The 21,391-nt window shown below is 42.8% G+C and overlaps 1 protein-coding gene across 1 annotated transcript in view; it reads left to right on the top strand.

The window, feature by feature from the left end:
* Positions 1–21,391, top strand: part of GRIN3A (glutamate ionotropic receptor NMDA type subunit 3A) — a 93,063-nt gene that overhangs the window by 53,333 nt on the left and 18,339 nt on the right. The window contains exons 4-6 of the mRNA XM_084628009.1: positions 9,085–9,230; positions 10,912–11,027; positions 17,519–17,670. Coding sequence (XP_084484135.1) covers positions 9,085–9,230; positions 10,912–11,027; positions 17,519–17,670 — 414 coding nt within the window. The remainder of the gene's footprint in view (positions 1–9,084; positions 9,231–10,911; positions 11,028–17,518; positions 17,671–21,391) is intronic.

Raw genomic sequence — 21,391 nt, 5'->3', positions numbered from 1 at the left:
CTGAAGTCATTGGAAAGCCTCCCATTGTCTTCACTGAGCTTTGGTTTAGACCATAGTGGCTGGTTAGTCATTGCTGTTTCCACAGCAGCAGCAGTCCGTGTGTTTTCGTCCTTCCCCGGCTGTTTCCACATCTGTAAATTACACCGTTTGTTATTTTCTTTCACCGGGGTTGCAGTATATTTCATCTATATATTACTTTAGGATGATGAACCTGTTATTGTAAATATCAGTTGCATTGTACAGGGAATGCTGAACCTTTCAAGAAACAACCGAATGAAACACAAGGAGGAGGTCTTGAATGCGTTCACTACTGCAGAGCCGACAGTACATTGGAGCCAGTGTACAGCAGTGATCTGCACCCTCTTTGCATGGCTTGGTCTCCCTTAAACAGCGGGGAATAATATCTCAGCCAGCCTACCAGATATTGCCAACCTGAGGATTGCTGGGAGCCAAGCCAAGACCGGAGGCTTGATGCGGTTTGAGAAGATGGGAAATTCAATCCATTAGGGTCAGATTTTCAAAAGAGCCCAGCACCGCCCATTGAGAATAATGAGAGCGGCTGAGCGCTGAACACCTTTGAAAATCTGGGCCTTACTTTTTTCATTTGGGTGCCTACATTCTTATTTGGTGCCTACGTGTGGGATTTGGGAACCTAATTTAGATAAGGCCTAGTTTGAAATTAGGCCTTAGGAAAGAGTGAACGTTCAGTTCCAGGATTGAACCCTCCACTGTATCAGCAGCAAAGCATCAATAAGGCAAACTCTTTATGATATACAATCAGTGTAACCAACTTTCGGTCAAAAACTAATTGCAAATTCTTCCATTGCAGCACTAATTTGTCAAGGATGCCATGTTCTGTTGTTAGCAATGGGGAAATCTCAGGTCACTGATGGCTAGAAGCCGATGGCTTTATTTTCAGCCAAGTGGTCATTGGTCTAGTAGCAAAGTGAAGCACTAGTTATTCCCTTCATTGACACTGCAAGGCACATGTGTCGCAGCATCAGGATTTTATAACGTTTGACTGACTTCCATGGTATGTTATTCTGCACTAAGGTCTAACCACTTACAGGTTTGATAAGGCACCTTACTGTTATTATGATCTGTGGGACAGAAAGCCAGACACTCCAGCTGAGATTGGGGCCCCGTTGTGCTGGACACTGTACAAACAGCGTAAGAAACCATCATTGCCTGAAGAGTTCACTGTGCATGACAGATGAAGGGTAGGAGAAAGCAAAGCATATCATCAATGGGGAGATGAGGTACAGGGTCCCAGTCTAATGCCTCTTTAAGGCAGCTTGACCATGGTGCTTTATGCTACTGGGGTGTTGTTGGAGCCAGGAATATGGTCCATTGGAAGTAACAAAATATTTCCTCTTTATTCTTTTTTCTAAGTGCTTGCATTTAATAGCTTGCCATTTCCAGCCTTGCAAAGCAGCAGAAAAAGACCAAGTTCATCATGCTGATATTATGTGTCCATAATCACCGAGCTGCAATGTTAACATCGACTGCTTGCTGCTAGTGTCCCACTGCTGTATCGCACTGCGCTCTTTTCCCCTGATGGGTCAGGTCAGGAACTGATTCCTCAGCCTGCACTCTCCTAGCGGCATTGTCTCTGCAGCGCTCGACGTAGAGAGGAGCGTATAATTAAAGCAGTAGTATTTGTATGATAAGCACAAAGTCTGCCCTCCTTACACGCATGCTCCTGTTGGAGGTGTGAATCTACAGCACACTAGCTTGCCAAGCTCTAACTGGCCATGCAGACGAGCCCTGGGGATAACTGCACATTGAACTCAGTGTTGCTCTGCAGATTTATACCAGCCAAGGATCTGGCCCGGGTAGATTCCAAAATAAGTGAAATGTACTAAGGTTTAACAACTCTCTTGCCGAGGCAGGCGGCCTCCTCCATCGGCAATTCAGCCCCACCAGCACCTGTTTTGATAAGGGAATGAAGGTGATTCTTTAATTCAAGCCCTGTACCGGACCCATGAGACACTTTCTGAGCCGTTGCCACGTCTACACTGTGTCCTAAACATGGTGACTGTTTATGGTTCTCCCCCGCTACAAGTCATGAGCATGAATTTTCACATGAACCTTTCCAAGATAGTCAAGTGCTTCATTGTGAATAAGCTGCTGTCCTCCCCACACCCCCACACAATCACACAACTCAAAACATGTAAAATGATGGTAAACTGGTCAGTAAAAACCCGCCTAGATTTCCGCAGTATTTTTCTCCACCCTTTTGCCCAGCGCTGGTACCCGCACAGAAGAGAGACAGCATTTGCTATGATAGCAGAGAATACAAAGCCCCATTCTATTAGGTTTTTACAGGTAATAAGATTGGCCCTGGTCTTGGCAGCGCTCAACCTGTTAATGTGTCTATTGTATGAGGCCAACCACTCACCTCCACCGCTGCCCTGGTTTTCAGGTCCAGTGTATCCACTTTGAAATGCCAGTGTTCTAATAAAATGTTCATGCCTCACAGTATGCCACACGCTACAGCTGTGGCGGGTTAGAAGCACAGAGCAGCGGCTGAGCTTTAACAACTACTGACGAAAGTTTGTCCAAGACGTGCAGCCTCCTCGCGGCAGATGTCCTGTAGGCATCTACGGGAGTTCTGCCTATGCATGAAGTGGCCATGACACCAGATTCCAGGCAGAGAGTGACATAGCTGGAAGCAGGGCTGGTGGAAATTTTTCAAATTTCAAAATTTCCATGGTATCTTTTGTCAAAAGTTCCAAGTTTGATGGGAAAATTGGGACATTTCTCCGTTTTTTCCTGTTTTTCCTCAACCAACTTGAACTGAAAGTAGTGTTATATAATCTGCTAAAAGGTGAAGCTATCTTCACCTAGCTGTCACTGCAGGATGTCATGATTACCTCTGTGCACTACTACAGTGGTTCTCATGGGGGTCCGAGGTCCTGTGGGGGGCCACAAGCAGGTTTGGGGTGGGTCTGCCCAAATAAACTACAGAGCAGGGCCGGCATTAGAGTCGCTGGGGCTCAGGGAAGAAAGCTGAAGCCTAAGTCCCATCGTGCAGGGCTGAAGCCAAAGCCTGAGCCCCACATGGGGGAAGCCAAAGCCCGAGCCCCATCATGTGGGGCTGAAGCCAAAGCCCAAGCAACTTAGCTTTGCAGGGCAATTGCCTGGCTTGCTACTCCCTAATGCCAGCCCTCACTTTTAATCTACTGGAGATGCAGAATAAACAGTTGTTGTGGCACAGGTGGGCCATGAAGTTTTTATAGCAAGTTGGGGGATGTGGGTTGGGCCTCAGAAAGGAAAGTTGAGACCCCCTGCTCTACTATATGGCAGGTAACCCCTTTTTTGTATACCTCATTTCTGTGACTGTATAACAGGGGGCACAGATAGATGTTTAAGCAGTTTTTTGGAAATAAAGGGCTCGTGAAATCATTTACGTCGCTTCAGCAGCGGATTAAAAACCAAACGGTGCTAAAAATGTAGATCTGAAAAAGTAATAAGATGCATAACATCTTACCCAGACTCAGTGAGGCAGTTATTGCAGCCCATTAATCAAATATTGTTAAAGCATTTGCTAAACTTAAAATAGCTAGAGAGTAAATTCATCTCATTGCTTTGTAATTAACTGTAATTTACATTTAAGCAATTGATTTATAACCTACCTGAGCACTTAACATAAAACTTTTCCCTGGGTTTAAAATGGCTGTGGTCAAAGGACAAGATCCACCAGCCTCACTCACGGTTGGCCATGTCCTTTATGCAGAATGCCTGCAGTACCCATGAGGAAGCAGGAAATCTCAGGTTCCAGAGAAGTGCTTTCATTAAACTATTGCATCATGAACATCCTGGATAAAACTGGATTTAGTTTCTCACTCAAGATAGTCTCTAAATCTCAGACTCCATATCCCTCCCTAACCTACTTCCTGTTAGATACCTGAAGGGTCCACCAGAGGGCACTAGGTTGGTGCCCCCATGCAACCAGTGAGCCCTCTCACCAAAGAGGTTCTACTAGAAAGTGTCCTCTCTCTGCCCCCAAACCTCACTGGATGTCTTTGTTATATTTCTCAATTCAATTCTCATTTAGCATAATAGGTATAGAGTGCATGTGATCATCAGAAAGCCGCAAATTCCTAATCAGAATGTGAACTTGGCCAATCTGCCAAGCTGAATGCAAAAGTTTGCTTATGCCAAATTTGCTCTTGTGCAATAAGAATTTTTTTTTAAAAAAAAATACTACATTTTGGGTTATTTTATTTGCCATTTGTTTTTTGAGTCTCTAAAGGTCATGTTTTCTTGCCTCTCTCTGAAACCATCAATGCTGGAAGCTTTTTTTAAAATGAAAGGTGAGATTCTCTCATCACATGACTCCAGCAGCTGAGGCTTTAGGAAGCACACCACATTTTGTGAGAGCCATAATAAAATATCAAGAGTTTGCAACAAATGTAAAGATACTTTGAAGGTGCAGCGTTTTCTCAAGAGAAGACTAAAAGAAAATATTAAAGGTATACTGTCAACTTGAAAAAAATTCAGATTTTCATCCAACAGTTTTGTAGCTACTTTAGAGACACAAAACCCTTAACATTCCTGTGCCTGAAGGAGATTAGAGAAAAACAATATTTTTTTCCAAGTTAATTTTGTGCATGTGACAGCACTTTGTGCAGAGTCCGGTTCTGCTGAAGTCAGCTACACTTAATGTCTCATGCATAAGTACTATGAAACCTCCCTTGTGTGGAGGAGGAATTCATGGGTACACTCTTCCCAAAGCCTCACATAAGGTTCTTTACTAAAAATTGCAAGAGAGCTGCTGTTGACTCTTAATTTGGAGTTAGCAGTATTCTCTTCCCTTAAACTCTGAAGAAGGCAGAGAGCCTGGGGTGAGGGGGATAGGGGAGCTCCCTCTTCCTGGAGTCAGGCAGTACCTGAAGAAACAGAGAAGATAGTCCCCCCCTCCATACACACAACTTCACTTGACTTCCCTGAAAGTTCTAGGTACTCTGCAAATCAAACGCTCGGTCTCTCAGTCTGAGTTTCCCCACCCTTAAAATGAGGTGACTGACTTACCTCTCTCACAGGTGTTATGAAACTTAATTGTTGCCAAACACTTAGCAAATGAAAAGCATTAATCCAAGAAAAGGAGGTATAGAAAAGCTTAATTCACACTGGGTGAAATTCACCCATATACAGAGTCAGCACAAGCCCTATGCACCAGTGAAGTCCCACTGATCCTCAAAATAGGGCCTTGGGCTGGTTCTCTGCATGGGGCTGAATGTCACCCATTTTATTTTGAATTCACATATGAATTTTAAAAAAAAAACAGATACAGATGACAGCATGTCTGTGAACGATTTCCGCTCTGAGAGGTCCGGCGACAGATACCCTGAGTTCTTCCACGGAGCAGATGCTCCAGGAGCTGCAGCAGTACAGTCTTCCACATAAAACCTACCAAATACCTCCACTCTTCCTTGAAGGATTGGAGAGTAGTCCGGTCTTCATGCCCATCCTTGACCCCTAAACCATGCCGAAAGAGATCACCAATCAGGGCTCCCGGTGGTGACTGGTTTATGTAATGTGGACACCTGTCTGCTTGGAAACGGACTGAGCCCTCTAACTCGTTTCATAAAGAGTCATCAGAGACTCATGACTTGAGCTGGTGTTGAACTGTCAACACTAGGCTCCCTAATGTATTACCAAACCACCAACCCAACCAATCCCTGCCACTCGTGCCTTTTGGCACTTTATAAAATTACCAAAACCATGAGGTGTTCAGAGACCCCCCCCCCCCACAGCAACAGAATACAGACCAACGCAGCTGGTACTGGCCGCTGGGCATATCTACACTGCATGTGGGGGTGACCTTCCAAGTCTGTGAAGACAGACTCATGCTAACAGGGTTTATGATAGTGCTCTAAAAGTAGCTGTGTAGGTGTTGTGGCTTGGGCTACCTGGGCGGGAGCTGTGGGGGGGGGTGATGTCTGGGGGGGGAGAAGGGAGGGGAAGGCCCTGGAGAGCCCGATCTCCAGCCTGACCCGCTATGTCAAAGCAACATCTAATCTGCTCTTTTTAGAGCGAGCACGAGCCCTATTAGCACAAGTCTGTGGGCCCATGTTGGAAGGCTCACCCCCAGAAGCAGCGTAGACACGGCCTGTCAGGATACTGAGCTAGAAAAGGCCAATGGCCTGGTCCAGCGGGCTAGCTCTTATGTTCAGTGGACAGTGAAATATTTTTAGCCAGGGGATCATCAATGGAAAGGAACTTCTGGACTAATCGCCCATGCCGTATTCTAGTCTATATAGGTAATATCTAAGCCCCTGCACCAGAGCAAGAACATCCTTTCCCCTGGATCCCAGCTTGCTCTCGTCTAACACTAGACACATATGTGACAGGCAGACGGCAGATTGACGTTTGCTTTTTTGGCGTGCTCTTCTCCACAATGAGCAGGACTGTTTAGACTGACATATTCTTTATTGCATAGTGTTGTTTGCAAAGCTCTTGCTGAGACTCCTGGGGAAGTGAGTGGAAAACTGTTCACTGAACCTTAACATCATTTGATTTCCTTTGCGCAAAAGCTTGACCCTGTGCACTGCTGTAAGGTGATGAGAACACTCGACTCCTTCTGACTTCCATGGGAGCTGGGGGCCACTCAGCTCCCCACAAGAGTGCTCAGCAACCTGCAGGATTGAGCCTTTACTGTATTCTACAATCAGCTAGGTGTTTTCACATGATTCCACTCCAGGTATTTAGCAATTGATGTGCACTGGAAACTTACCAAGGTCAACTCCCTGAACTGCCTAATAGTTCAAGAAGCGACCAAGGGCTGTAACACAGTAAAATGAATCCAGTTATAATCAGAGCACACACAACACAATTTAAAAATTACTGTTTTTGTGTGTGAATTTAGTGTGTCTGAAAGGTACTGGGCTGACAGCCCTGGAGACTGAAATCTTGGTTATACTCAGAACATGTCCAGAACTGCAACCTTCCCCATAGCGCCCTTCCAGTTTGTTTCAATCCTAGCTTAGTTTCCATAATCATTCAGTCCATCTTTCTACTGAGTCATAAGAACATAAGAAGGGCCATTCTGGGTCAGACCAAAATGGTCCATCTAGCCGAGTATTTTGTCTTGCGACAGTGATCAATGATGGATGCTTTCGAGTGAAAGGACAGAACAGGGCAATTTTTGAGTGATCCGACGGACCCCTGTCATCCAGTCCCAGCTTCTGGCAGACAGAGGTTTATGGAGACCCATAGCATGGGGTTACATCCTGGACCATCTTGGCTAATAGCCATTGATGGATCTATCCTCCATGAACTTATCTAATTCTTTTTAGAACCTAGTTATACTTTTGGCCTTCAAACATACCCTGGCAATGAGTTCCACAGACTGACTGTACATTGTGTGAAGAAGTACTTCCTTACGTTTCTTTTAAACTTGCTGCCTGTTAACTTCATTGGGTGACCCCTGGTTCTTGTGTTATGTGAAGATGGGGAGTGGGGGGAAATGTCCTGTGTTAGTTTGCATGTCTTTTGTTAATTGCTCTTCAAATTCTTTTTTGGCCTGCCTAATTATACTTTTATACTTGATTTGCCAGAGTTTATGTTCCTTTCTATTTTCCTCAGTAGGATTTGCCTTTAACTGCCTCATTTACTATGCTCTTTAGCCATTGTGACATATTTTAGGTCCTCTTACTCTGTGTGTGTGTGTGTGTGTTTTATTTGGGGTACACATTTAGTTTGACCTTCCATTATGGTGTTTTTAAATAGTTTCCATGCGGCTTGCCAGCATATTACTCTTGTGACTGTTCCTTTTAATTTCCGTTTAACTAGCTTCCTCATTTTTGTTTAGCTCCCCTTTTTGAAGTGAAATACTACCGCGGTGGATTTCTGTGGCACTTCCCCCCTACAAGGATGTTTAAATGTATTAAATGTTTAATTATTACCGAGCAATTCAGCTATATTCATCTCTCTGGACCAGATCCTGTGCTCCACTTAGATCTAAATCAAGAATTGCCTCTCCCCTTGTGGGTTCCAAGTGCTGCTCCAAGCAGCAGACATTAATGGTGACTAGAACATTTTATCTCTGCATCTCATCCTGAGGCGACATGTACCCAGTCAATACGTGGATAGCTGAAATCCCTCATTATTACTGGGTCTTCTGTTTTTTGTCACCTCTGTAATCTCGCTGAGCATTTCACAATTACCATCATCATCCTGGTCAGGTAGTCGGTCGTATATTCCTACTGCTATACTCGTTATTCATTAGTCATGGAATTTCTATCCACAGAGGTTCTATAGTACAGTTTGATTCATTTAAGCCTTCTTTCCAGTCTGAATTTGTCTAGTTTCAACTTCCAGACATTAGATCATGTTACCCCTTTCTCTGCTAGATTGAAGGGCCCATTAGCAAATATGTATTCCCCACTTAGGTACATACAGGCTTAAATTTGTAAACAGCGAGGCCAGTTAACCACTAGAACAAGTTACCAAGCTTCATAGTGGATTGTCCAGCACTGGCAATTTTTAAAGGAAGATTGGAGGCGTTTCCAAAAGATCCGAGCTAGGAATTATTCTGAGGAAGTTCTAGGGCCTGGTGTTATACAGAAGGTCAGACTAGATGATCACAATGGTCCCTTCTGGTTTTGAAATCTAAGAATCTCTATGAATGTTCCCCCTCCAAACACCCCACCCCACAACTCCCACAGGGTTCACACAGCTCTGCTCTGTTTCCCTTTCCACTTCATGCAGTCACAATAATCAAGTCACCCCTCAACCTTCTCTTTAAATTACTCTCATGACCCTTTCCTCAAACCTAGGCTGGGCTTCAAGTAGAGAACAGAACTGAACACCACCTGGATATGGGGTGGTCTCTGGCTCAAGGGGAAATTTTTTCACAACCCTACAGCAGATCCTAAGAGTATGTAACTGGTAAGCTGACATTAACTGGTCCTGAAGATGGTATGCGTCTCTATGATGGTGTCTATGATCCCATTAAAACACATCTGTAAAATCTGTGTAGCTGTCTTTAGAGCACAGAAGAGTGGGCCTGGAATGGAGGTTACTCAACGTGAGTGAGACAAATTACTGGCTGCTCTGTCTTTTCCTATTTCTTAGTTCCACCACCCTTCCCAGGGATTCCGCTTTGGAACTGTGCGAGAAAGCAGCGCTGAAGATTATGTCAGGCAGAGCTTCCCAGAGATGCATGAGTACATGAGACGGTACAATGTACCTGCAACTCCTGATGGAGTGGAGCACCTGAAGTGAGTCTCTGCATGCTAGCTTCGTGTGATAACAGGCTGATCAAAGAGCAATTAATTTCACAGTCCTTGGCTGCACCAAGGCCCTAGTCCAAAGCTCCTTGAAGCTAGTGGACAGCTTTCCATTTACTTCAATGGGTCTTAGTTATTCTGAGTGTCCTCTGTACATGCTTTCTAGATTCATCTTGCTTTGTATATTTTTTTAATGGGTAACAAACTTTGCTTGCCTGGATCGTATCCGATTTTCCTTTTTCAAAGGCATCAGCAGCATTGCGCTGGCATGCTAGAGACGGTGAAGAAGGCACAAGCTCATTCTCCACCACTAGAAAGGAGAAGTACCAAAGTAACAATGACAGCATGAATAGCTGTCCTCAGGCAAAGAAGCCCTTTCCACTGCAACTACAGTGCCAAGATGACCCTTCTGCTGCTAACTGGTGGCAAAATAAATCCTGGCAGGTGTCAGTGCTTGGAAGAGATTCATTAGGCAGTGGGCACTATCCATGAGCCAGGTGCAAAGTACTGATAAAAACAAACATTAGAAATCTCAGTGTCTCCCACACAATAGCAATAGGTGGATTGCCCCAAACAGAGATTCCTTATAAAGGAATTAGCTATTCATTTAAATAAGAACATTAGTGACATTAGATCAGCCTTATAATTTTCCACCATCAGTCCTCATGCTTCCAGAAAGGAGTGTGCTTTCAAATGCGTTTCACTCACAATGTTTTGCAATTGATTACATACATTACCAGATAGGAGGCTGCAATCATGGGCATCATTACCCACAGTTGAGATCCCATGGTGATCTGTATAACAAATTGCCTGTGATTATATTTTTTAATAATTTTTCTGGCGCTCTGATTGGTTTGCATAATTAACTCCTAAAACTTTGCCACATCCTCAGCTGATGTAATTCAGTATAGTTCCACAGAAGCCAGTGGATATCTGCCAGTTGGGGATTTGGGCACTTGGTTTTTTTTTTTTTTTCTTTGATTGGATGAGAACACATGGTGCACATTTCCACACATGCTTTCAGTACTTTCAAATTTGCTTTCCATAAAACATTCATACCAATGAAACTCAGTCATCTGAATATTCATGGAATACAAATACAAGAGAAAAGGAAGCCTGGATGAAGGACATTCATTTTAAAATAGCAGCATGTATTCATGGAAAACCTTTCATAGGGCTTGCCCAGCTCTAACTTTTACGATAGTGTAGGTAGATGTTAGAAGCAGCATAAGGAAACCGAGCCTGAGTGACAGCCTTAGAGATTCTTGGTTTCCTCCCCTGTGGTCTTTGTGCTACTGTGCAAGGAACTCAATTTGATTCTCACCCTGTTGCACTTTCCTTTTTCCAAGTCAATGATATGTCAAGTGAACAGAACTGGTCCTTATAAGGATATTCTGTGAGCCAGATCAACCTCTCTGCACATGAACCTTTCAGTCTTTGATATTTAACTCAATTCTGTGTTTATATCAATAGCCCCTGATCCTCGTCTTTATTGGGCTTATAACGTAGGTTTTGGCTTGGTTTTGTGTTGGGTTTATATCGGAAGCTTCCTAAGAACTAGATCAAATATATTCCTGGTTTCCACCCCTGAAACAATAGCTTCTGTATCAATGAACACAACTGTACAGCTGCTCGTATTGATTCTATTTTCTTACTTTGATCTTGAATACAGGCATGATCCAGAGAAACTAGATGCCTTCATCATGGATAAAGCACTCTTAGATTATGAAGTATCAATAGATGCTGACTGCAAACTTTTGACAGTGGGGAAACCATTTGCCATTGAAGGTATTTCACACAGTATCGTTCTCCTTCTGATACATTCTGCCTGCCAACATGGAATGCAGACATCAGAATTAAAGAATATCGGCCAGATCCTGACCCCACTGAAGTCATAGCAAAACTCCCATCAACTTCAGTGAAGCCAGTATTTCCCCTTATTTGTCTTTCAATGTTTTAATTTCAGCTTTCAAATCACTTGCCTATTACATTACTGTACGTTCTCTGTCTCACTGTTATTTATTATTGTGGTAGCACCTACGAGCCCCACTCAGGGAACCCCATTATGTTAAGCACTGTATAAACACAGAACAAAAGTCTCTCTCAAAGAGCTTGCCATCTAAATATTTAATCTCAGACTAGTCCTATGTAGGCTAAAGAGGAGAACACAGCATGCTGAAAGGGTGCTTTGTCATTAGGGGAGTGGCCCTTATACAACAAAATGCTTAGACATGCTCAGCAATTGCCCAAACATTAAAGTAACTCTATGGTAAGAGGTTTAATCTATTGCCATAAAACGGGGTGGTATTCTTTATAAGGACAGCTTCCCCACTGGGATTTATCTGTGCCTATGGGGCTAATCCTGCTTGCTCCTGTGTGGGAATGGAAAGCCTTGAAGGCATCAGAACCTATCTATGTTGACTGTGCCTGGACATAGGATGCCAGAGGACTGGTGCAAACAGATGTTGATGTCTTGCCCATAGAGCTGTGATCCCCAAGGATTATTTCTTCATTGTTGCAAGGGAGAGGCAGATACTTTAATGGTCAATGGCTAGGTAGATCCACTGGCCATATCCCTTTGCATTGAAGAACTACTGCAGCCCAAAAGTTGTGATAAGTGCTTGGTGGTAATATTTCTACCACATCCACAGTGGATCACCCTGCACCAAGTCTGTGTATACAGTCTTCCCTCAGGGAATAGAAATTGACCCTATACTTGAAAAAGAAATGATACCTGTACCACTGTCAGACAGGAGAGACTCTTTTTCACAGTTCAGGGTGGAATAACATAGCTATTATATTGGGGGGAGGGATAGCTCAGTGGTTTGAGCATTGGCCTGCTAAACCCAGGATTGTGAGTTCAATCCTTGAGGGGGCCGTTTAGGGATCAGGGCAAAAATCGGGGCTTAGTCCTGCTTTGAGCAGGGGGTTGGACTAGATGACCTCCTGAGGTCCCTTCCAACCCTGATATTCTATGATACTGAAAGACTTTTCACCCATAATAGTTACTGACAAATTCAAAAACTCCATTCCCCCTCTGTAGGCACACTCACCCCCCCAGAATGGATTCCCATAATCCCCCTTTCAAACAGTCAGCTTGATTATTCAGCTGGGGCTGGAGCTTGATTTAAAATAACTAATTCACCCTCTCCAGTTACCTGACCTCTGAAAATGTCAGTGTATTAACAGTGACACACAGACAGCTTCGCATTGCAGCCTGAAAGCAAAACTTATCAATGAGAGGCTCCAGCCCTGCAAAGCACATTAGCAGCTATTAGACCTCAGGCTTCATTTTTGTGATGGATGGTCCATGGAAATGATTTTTTCCCCCTCCTTCCAAGAACAACCAATCCAGTTGCACCATCACAAGGCAAGGAGACCTCTCCCAGAACCTAAACAGATGAAACTGATGGAAGCTGATTAGTTTAATCATTCAATCTAGAGGCACCAAAGATGCCAACCATATAGCAAATCCCTTTTGCTGGAATTGAACAGTGAGACTAAGTTGTTGCCATTTTATAGCACACTAGGACATTAAAAAGCAATCCATTTTTACTTCCCACAAGGGGTTATAATGGTCATAAATCCGTCTATCCATCAGCAGTTAGGTTTATACTTAATTAAGCATGCATGTGAGAAAATGACTTGCTTTATGGCGATACCTACAAAATTACAAAACTTTGAATCCATTGAAGTCAGGAACAGTAAAAATAATAAATAATAAAATCAGACACTACATCTTCGACCATCAAACTGCCACATAGTTATGATGCATATTGTACTTGTTATTTTGTGCTGTCCTTTGTGTTTTTCCCCCACACACAGAGTAGCCATATACTTCCAGTCTGAACTACTTATCTTTAAGATTAAGGAAAACAAAAGGACACCAGTAAATTTTCCACCTTGGAACAGTGTGTATGTCTCTTCTGTACAGTTAGTTATACAGGCTGCAGGAACTTGGAGAAAAACAAACACACACACACACCAACCTCTTATAGAGTGCTTTTCAACAGTAGATCTCAAAGCATTTTACAATTGGAAGTCAGTATCATTATTCCCGTTTTAGAGATGGGAAAATTGAGGCACAGAGAGGCAAAGGGACTTGCACAAGGTCACCTATCAGGCCAATGGCATAGCCAGGAATAGAACTCAAGTCTTCTGAGTCCCAATGCAGTGCTCTATCATGTGCACACCAAAGTTTTTAGAAATGTAAGGTGCAATACACAGATAACAAAAGGAGGACTTGTGGCACCTTAGAGACTAACACATTTATTAGAGCATGAGCTTTCGTGAGCTACAGCTCACTTCATCGGATGCATACAGTGGAAAATATAGTGGGGAGATTTTGTATACACAGAGAATATAAAACAATGGGTGTTACCATACAGACTGTAACAAGAATGATGGAAGGAGCTTGGCTTGTTTAGCCTAACTAAAAGAAGGTTGAGGGGAGATATGATTGCTCTCTATAAATATATCATAGGGATAAATACCGGAGAGGGAGAGGAATTATTTAAGCTCAGTACCAATGTGGACACGAGAACAAATGGATATAAACTGGCCACCAGGAAATTTAGACTAGAAATTAGACGAAGGTTTCTAACCATCAGAGGAGTGAAGATTTGGAACAGACTTCCAAGGGAAGCAGTGGGGGCAAAAGATCTATCTGGCTTTAAGATTAAATTCGGTAAGTTTACGGAGGAGATAGTATGATGGGATAACATGGTTTTGGTAATTAAATATTCATGGTAAATAGGCCCAATGGCCTGTGATGGGATATTAGATGGGGTGGGATCTGAGTTCCCCAGGAAAGAATTTTCTGTAGTATCTGGCTGATGAATCTTGCCCATATGCTCAGGGTTTAGCTGATCGCCATATTTGGGGTCGGGAAGGAATTTTCCTCCAGGGCAGATTGGAAGAGGCCCTGGAGGTTTTTCACCTTCCTCTGTAGCATGGGGCACGGGTCACTTGCTGGAGGATTCTCTGCTCCTTGAAGTCTTTAAACCACGATTTGAGGACTTCAATAGCTCAGACATAGGTGAGAGGTTTATGGCAGGAGTGGTGGGTGAAATTCTGTGGCCTGCATTGTGCAGGAGGTCAGACTAGATGATCATAATGGTCCCTTCTGACCTAAATATCTATGAATCTATGAATAAGAGTGATCAGGAAAGGTGAGCTATTACCAGCAGGAGAGTGGGGCGGGGGGACCTTTTGTAGTGATAATCAAGGTGGGCCATTTCCAGCAGTTTACAAGAACAGTAGGAGGAGAAATAAACAAGGGGAAATCCTTTTACTTTGTGTAATGACCCATCCACTCCCAGTCTTTATTCAAGCCTAAGTTAATTGTATCCAGTTTGCAAATTAATTCCAATTCAGCAGCCTCTCATTGGAGTCTGTTTCTGAAGTTTTTTTGTTGAAGGATTGCCACTTTTAGGTCTGTAATCGAGTGACCAAAGAGATTGAAGTGTTCTCCGACTGGTTTTTGAATGTTATAATTCTTGATGTCTGATTTGTGTCCATTTATTCTTTTACGTAGAGACTGTCCGGTTTGGCCAATGTACATGGCAGAGGGGCATTGCTGGCACATGATGGCATATATCACATTGGTAGATGTGCAGGTGAACGAGCCTCTGATAGTGTGGCTGATGTGATTAGGCCCTATGATGGTGTCCCCTGAATTGATATGTGGACACAGTTGGCAACAGACTTTGTTGCAAGGATAGGTTCCTGGGTTAGTGGTTCTGTTGTGTGGTGTGTGGTTGCTGGTAAGTATTTGCTTCAGGTTGGGGGGCTGTCTGTAAGCAAGGACTGACCTGTCTTCCAGGATCTGAGAGTGTTGGGTCGTCCTTCAGGATAGATTGTAGATCCTTGATGATGCGTTGGAGAGGTTTTAGTTGGGGGCTGAAGGTGATGGCTAGTGGCGTTCTGTTATTTTCTTTGTTGGGCCTGTCCTGTAGTAGGTGACTTCTGGGTACTCTTCTGGCTCTGTCAATCTGTTTCTTCACTTCAGCAGGTGGGTATTGTAGTTGTAGTTGTTTTCCACTGCATGCATCCGATGAAGTGAGCTGTAGCTCACAAAAGCTTCTGCTCAAATAAATTGGTTAGTCTCTAAGGTGCCACCAGTCCTCCTTTTCTTTTTACGGATACAGGCTAACACGGCTGCTACTCTGAAACAGAGAACAAAGGTGCCATCATTTGACAGCTATATACCCACCACAATCCTACCCCGCTTCATTGTGTAGCAAGCCACTGGGGCTGCAGTCTTCCTGCTAGTGTTCAGTTTGCATCTCCATCTCTGTCCAAAAAACATTTTTGGTACAGCGTTTGTGAGAAGAGGCTACACTTTAAGAAGTGTGCATCCAAGCTGCAACCCAAAAACCATGGAGCCGCATATGTCAAAAGAGGAGCTGTACAGGCAATTGGTAATTTCCTGCTGGCAAATTAAACAAGTAACTGCATACGCACCTTGTACTGTGCACAACTGCATGCTTCATGTGTACAAATTAGGCTATTTTAAAAATAAAAAAAACCAGAGTTGTTTTCTCTAAGGTGTGGCATTCAGTAAATAGAATTATTGAGTCTGTTTCTCATTTGCACCAAGGATTTTTTACAGCCCTCTGGAAGTGTAAAAGGACCTTCAAGTGGATATAAAATACATGGGTGCCTGTTTAAAGTCCCTTTCCATGGCCAGAGCAGAATTTTATGTTATGTTTACACTGGAGCTGGGAGATGTAATTCTCGGTTTGGGTTGATATACACACTCATCAGCTTGAGCAGAGCTAGCATCTGTACATCTACCTGAGCTGGGAATCACAGCTCCCAGCTGTGGGTGTAGACATTGCCTTAGTCAGTGGGAATGAGAATCAGGCCCACGGGGTATTGAGCTATTGTAAGGTATAGCAATAAAATCTTATTGCAATAAAATTGCACAAATCTCAGTACATTTTTTAAATAATTCAGTAAATACTACACAATTCTCCATTGCAGAGTCCAAATACTTGTCTGCACCTGTACTAGATGCTTTCTAATCAAGAAATATAGGGCCAGATTCCAATTTACACTAAGGCCACCTTGTGCTGCTCTGGCAGTGTGAAGTGGCTTCAAAGTCGTTGGAGTCAGGGATGGCAATTTCCTGTGGAAAAACTAGTTTAGGAAGGGGCAGTGGAAAATACTGGCTTAAATCAGGAAAAATAATTGCATCAGTGTCCATCAAGTTCAGCAAGCATAGAACAAATCTTTTCAAACTTCGGATACATCCATTCAAAACTGAGGAATAGTCTCGGTCTAGCCACTACATCAAAATCGGTCTTCTGCTACAGAACGCTTTATGATGAAATGATCCTGTCTGCAACTCTCGCATGCTTCTGGTTGCTTAATGCTTCAAGCCTACAGCTCTGCACTGCTGCCATTTTCATATAATCAAATGGTTTTTTGACTTTTGTTTATATGATAGTGGAAACGGACATTTGAGTCAAGACATGTATAACTTACTTAAGAAAATACCAAACCAAAACATACACGGACGTTCCGACATTCAATGTTATAATTATATATATTAGCATCACGCCCACTGCAGTTTTATTTTTCATTTGTACAACCCTAAATTAATCTATGAATATTTTGCCTTATTTAATCACAATTTGAATTTTTAACTAAAACTAAGCGTAATGTGGTATGCATTAGCCAAGCAATTTTTAAAATAGAAAATGCCTTAAAATGGGACTAACTTTTTTTTCCCCAGGATGGTCAAAACAATGATTTTACCTGGTAAAAAACTACCTTTGGTAAATATCATGCCAGCCCAGCTTGGACTTTATCCCCACTTGAAGGCCCTTTTACATTGCCAGAATGATGTAAAGAGGTCTGGGTATAAATGAAACTGAGGCCCATAGCAAATGCATAGAAGAGACTGTGTTTCTGAAATGAAGGCATTCAGAAAATGCTCACATGCATGTTGCAGTATCACTGTGTTGAACTTCTTTGGCTTCTAATTGTGCACATTTGTTTTTGCAGGCCTAGTCATTTGCTTGAGTAATTTTGTGTGCACAAATGCTGTTTGCATGACCCTGTTTTGCATTGTGAAATCTCATTTGTGTTTGGACCCTTCACACTAGAGATGAGCCAATACACAGCCTTGGACCTGGTTTTTGGACCTCAGAGCAAAGCACAGTACCTCGCTGTGCCACACAGATACCTGAAAAGGATGTGTTGCTACCAACTATTCATAGACAACCAACACCAACCAAACGATAAAACCTTGTATTTGTATTTTCTCCTAGGATATGGCATTGGCCTTCCCCCAAATTCTCCACTGACCTCCAATATATCTGAGCTGATAAGCCAATACAAGTCCCATGGCTTCATGGACGTGCTGCATGACAAGTGGTACAAGGTAGTGCCATGTGGGAAAAGAAGTTTTGCTGTCACTGAGGTAAGCAATCCATTTAGTGGTCACAGAAATGACCGTGTCTGGGGTTTGCGCTGACTGCTTATTATTGGGAAGGTTTGTCAAGGTTCCTCCCCCACTCTGAACTCTAGGGTACAGATGTGGGGACCTGCATGAAAAACCTCCTAAGCTTATCTTTACCAGCTTAGGTCAAAACTTCCCCAAGGTACAAAATATTCCACCCGTTGTCCTTGGACTGGCCGCTACCACCACCAAACTAATACTGGTTACTGGGGAAGAGCTGTTTGGACGCGTCCTTCCCCCCAAAATACTTCCCAAAACCTTGCACCCCACTTCCTGGACAAGGTTTGGTAAAAAGCCTCACCAATTTGCCTAGGTGACTACAGACCCAGACCCTTGGATCTTAAGAACAATGAACAATCCTCCCAACACTTGCACTCCCCCTTTCCTGGGAAATGTTGGATAAAAAGCCTCACCAATTTGCATAGGTGACCACCGACCCAAACCCTTGGATCTGAGAACAATGAAAAAGCATTCAGTTTTCTTACAAGAAGACTTTTAATAAAAATAGAAGTAAATAGAAATAAAGAAATCCCCCCTGTAAAATCAGGATGGTAGATATCTTACAGGGTAATTAGATTCAAAAACATAGAGAACCCCTCTAGGCAAAACTTTAAGTTACAAAAAAGATACACAGACAGAAATAGTTATTCTATTCAGCACAATTCTTTTCTCAGCCATTTAAAGAAATCATAATCTAACACATACCTAGCTAGATTACTTACTAAAAGTTCTAAGACTCCATTCCTGGTCTATCCCCGGTAAAGACCAGCATATAGACAGACACAAAGACCCTTTGTTTCTCTCCCTCCTCCCAGCTTTTGAAAGTATCTTGTCTCCTCATTGGTCATTTTGGTCAGGTGCCAGCGAGGTTACCTTTAGCTTCTTAACCCTTTACAGGTGAGAGGAGCTTTCCCCTGGCCAGGAGGGATTTCAAAGGGGTTTACCCTTCCCTTTATATTTATGACAAGGTTCATGACACATCAACAGACAAGAGTCTCCGGCTGGAAGTGATTACAATCTGAGACTTGAAGTGGTTGCTCGATGAGCTATGATTACTAATACACCAGTGTGGTAGGGAACAGAGCACAGGGATAACAGGAGTAAGATTGCATGGTTGCATTGGATGGTGATGCTTGCACCACGTAGGTTCTGTCTGTGTGTTAGAGCAAAATACAAGGTGTAATGTTGCATCATGTGGTTAGAAAAGCAGATTTTGGCAGATCTCGTAGATACAGGCACACGTTAAGTGCAGTCAGTTTAGTGTAGTTGTACAGTGGCTACTTTAAGTCTAACATTGGTCACTCTCTCAAGTAGTTGACAGCAGGAATATCACAGGAAAAAGAACAGACTGGGGGAATTCTCAGCTATTCTATTAATATAACTGTGCCTACTGTATAACTCAGAGGATACCTTCTGCTACAAGGATAACAAAGATTTCAGCTAATTACACTTTCTTATTTGCGGATTGGAACTTTAGAACCTAAAAATAGGGGGCTTTAAGCTATCATTGTACGAACAAAGTAGATGCATCTTTAATAACTTAGCAAAGCTGACGTATAAAAAGGGCCAGTCTTCAGCTGGAGTAAACTGGTGTGACTCCCCTGAAGTCAACGGAACTAAGCCAGTTTACAGCAGCTGAGAATATGGTCCATTGTCGAATAAAAAGACATCTAATATGAACGAGAAGAGAGGTAGTCTTCTTGGGAGAATCGAAGGGTTAAAAGATTAAAAAGTGAATTAAAAAATCAAAAAGTCTTGAGGAACCTAAAAAGAGCTTGTAGCTTAGAAGTTATGATGTTACGTACGTTTTGTTCCAAAGGGTTGTACCCAGATACAAGCAGTCTATTCCTGCTCATATGAAGTACACAGTCATGGATCCACTGTTCCTTTCTCAGCTGATTCAGCCCAGCCCTACGCCAGCCCTCAGTGTTACCTGGGAATCGAAGAGGTGACCCGAAAATTCCACACAAGAGCCTGATTTTGTGGGATTTCCATTTCTCCAGTTCTGTCCAGGACCAAAAGATTCAGATGAGCATCTAAATTCCTTGGTCTATCTAAACCACTAAAGCTATTGAAGGTTTATCCATCACTAATTGCAAATAGCATGTTCTAGAGACTGGCCCAAACAAAAACCCAGAAACGAATATTCTCAAACTTTTGTGGAGTGCAGATCTGAATCTGTATCTAAATTTTGCAGCTTGCATCAGCGTTTAGTATTTTCATTAATGTCAACATGAACCTAATTAACTAATTATTTTTTTAATTCCCTCTATAAAAAACTTATCAGACTTTTGTGTCTCTAATGTTCAGCCAAATTCCAGGAAAATAAATTTCAGGGTGAGAGGGGAGACGCTTATTCCAGGCAATTTCTGATCCAGTTTATCTGGAGACTATATTAATATCCAAATGGAAATGTTCTTGGGGAAAGGCCAGGTTTTTAATGCAGCATATCTACTCTTGACAGCCTGTTAGTTCTGTGATCTCCTGTTATTTTACATTTGAAAACAAGTCTCTTGAATTAAACCTGATCATGATTGCCAATAGGCAATGGCAGTTAATTAGCACAAGTTGCTTAAAATTTTAAACCCTTTTCTGCCAGGGACAAACTCGACTTTTGAGTGCTTCCATATGAAATGTTAAATTGGCTTGTTAAGCTTTTGCATTGTAAAGAGGGCAGTCAAGTCTCAAATATATTTGACAAGTCTCTTTTTAAAGAGTCCTTTGAAAACTTTGCCATGGAAGCGGGCAATGCTTGTTTTCCACCCCAGTATAGAACTGCATCGAGCATGGGACCATAATAAGGGAGCTTCATTAAACTGAATTTTAGAGTTTCTGATCATGGGATTTAATCATACAAGACTGTAGTTCTGTGGTTGTTAGCAATGGGGGTTTCTTCATGTAGTACCCAGAAGCCTGAGTACAGAACTCCCCACAGAGCAGGGAATCTCAAGTTTCGGTGAAATGCTCTTTTGCCTCGCCCCCAGTTACATTGACAACAAAATGGATGAACTGAATCACTTTGGTGTCTGAACCCCTAACCTCTGTCTCCATCTCTCTCTCTCTCTCTTTCACCTACTTCCTATTAGAGACCTATAGGGTCCACCAGCTGGCAATGTGCCATACAGATCCCAACTCTCATTGGAACTGCTGAACATGGAATTTTCCCTCCTTCTTTCCATTTTCACCCACACAGATGTATTTACATGCAGCCTCAGGGGGCTGTTCAGACCTTGCACTCCACAGGGCATGGCCAGTTCTCTTCATGAAAGTGAACTGAATAGAATCAGGGTCTGCTGGTATTCTGATGGCAATGCAGCTCTCACAGACTGACTGACAGATGTCTAGAAGACAGTAGTCATTAAACCCCCTTCTTCATTTTGAAAGCTTCAGCGATGGAGGTGGGCAAGGGACCCACCATCCCACTGAGAAGTGGGGTTCTAGTGGGCAAGAGACGGGTCTGGAGACACACCTGGTTGTCAGGAGCCTCTGGAGAAATTAATCCAGTCTAGGGCTATATGAACGTTGACTTTTGAAACAACAGCTGTATAGTCACATAACCTATTCTTTCGTGTCAGGCAGAACAGATCTCAGGAACGGGAAATATTGCTACAGGGTTTCTCCTCTGCAAGTCAACCCATCACAGCATTTCACACTCATCCAAAAACAACAACAAAATGAAAAA

The sequence above is a fragment of the Lepidochelys olivacea genome (genome assembly GCF_965140295.1).
Source record: "Lepidochelys olivacea isolate rLepOli2 genome assembly, chromosome: 5".
Lineage (NCBI taxonomy): Eukaryota > Metazoa > Chordata > Testudines > Cheloniidae > Lepidochelys > Lepidochelys olivacea.
The sequence above is the reverse complement of the archived record's forward strand: the minus strand, read 5'-3'. Positions and strand labels throughout refer to the sequence as shown.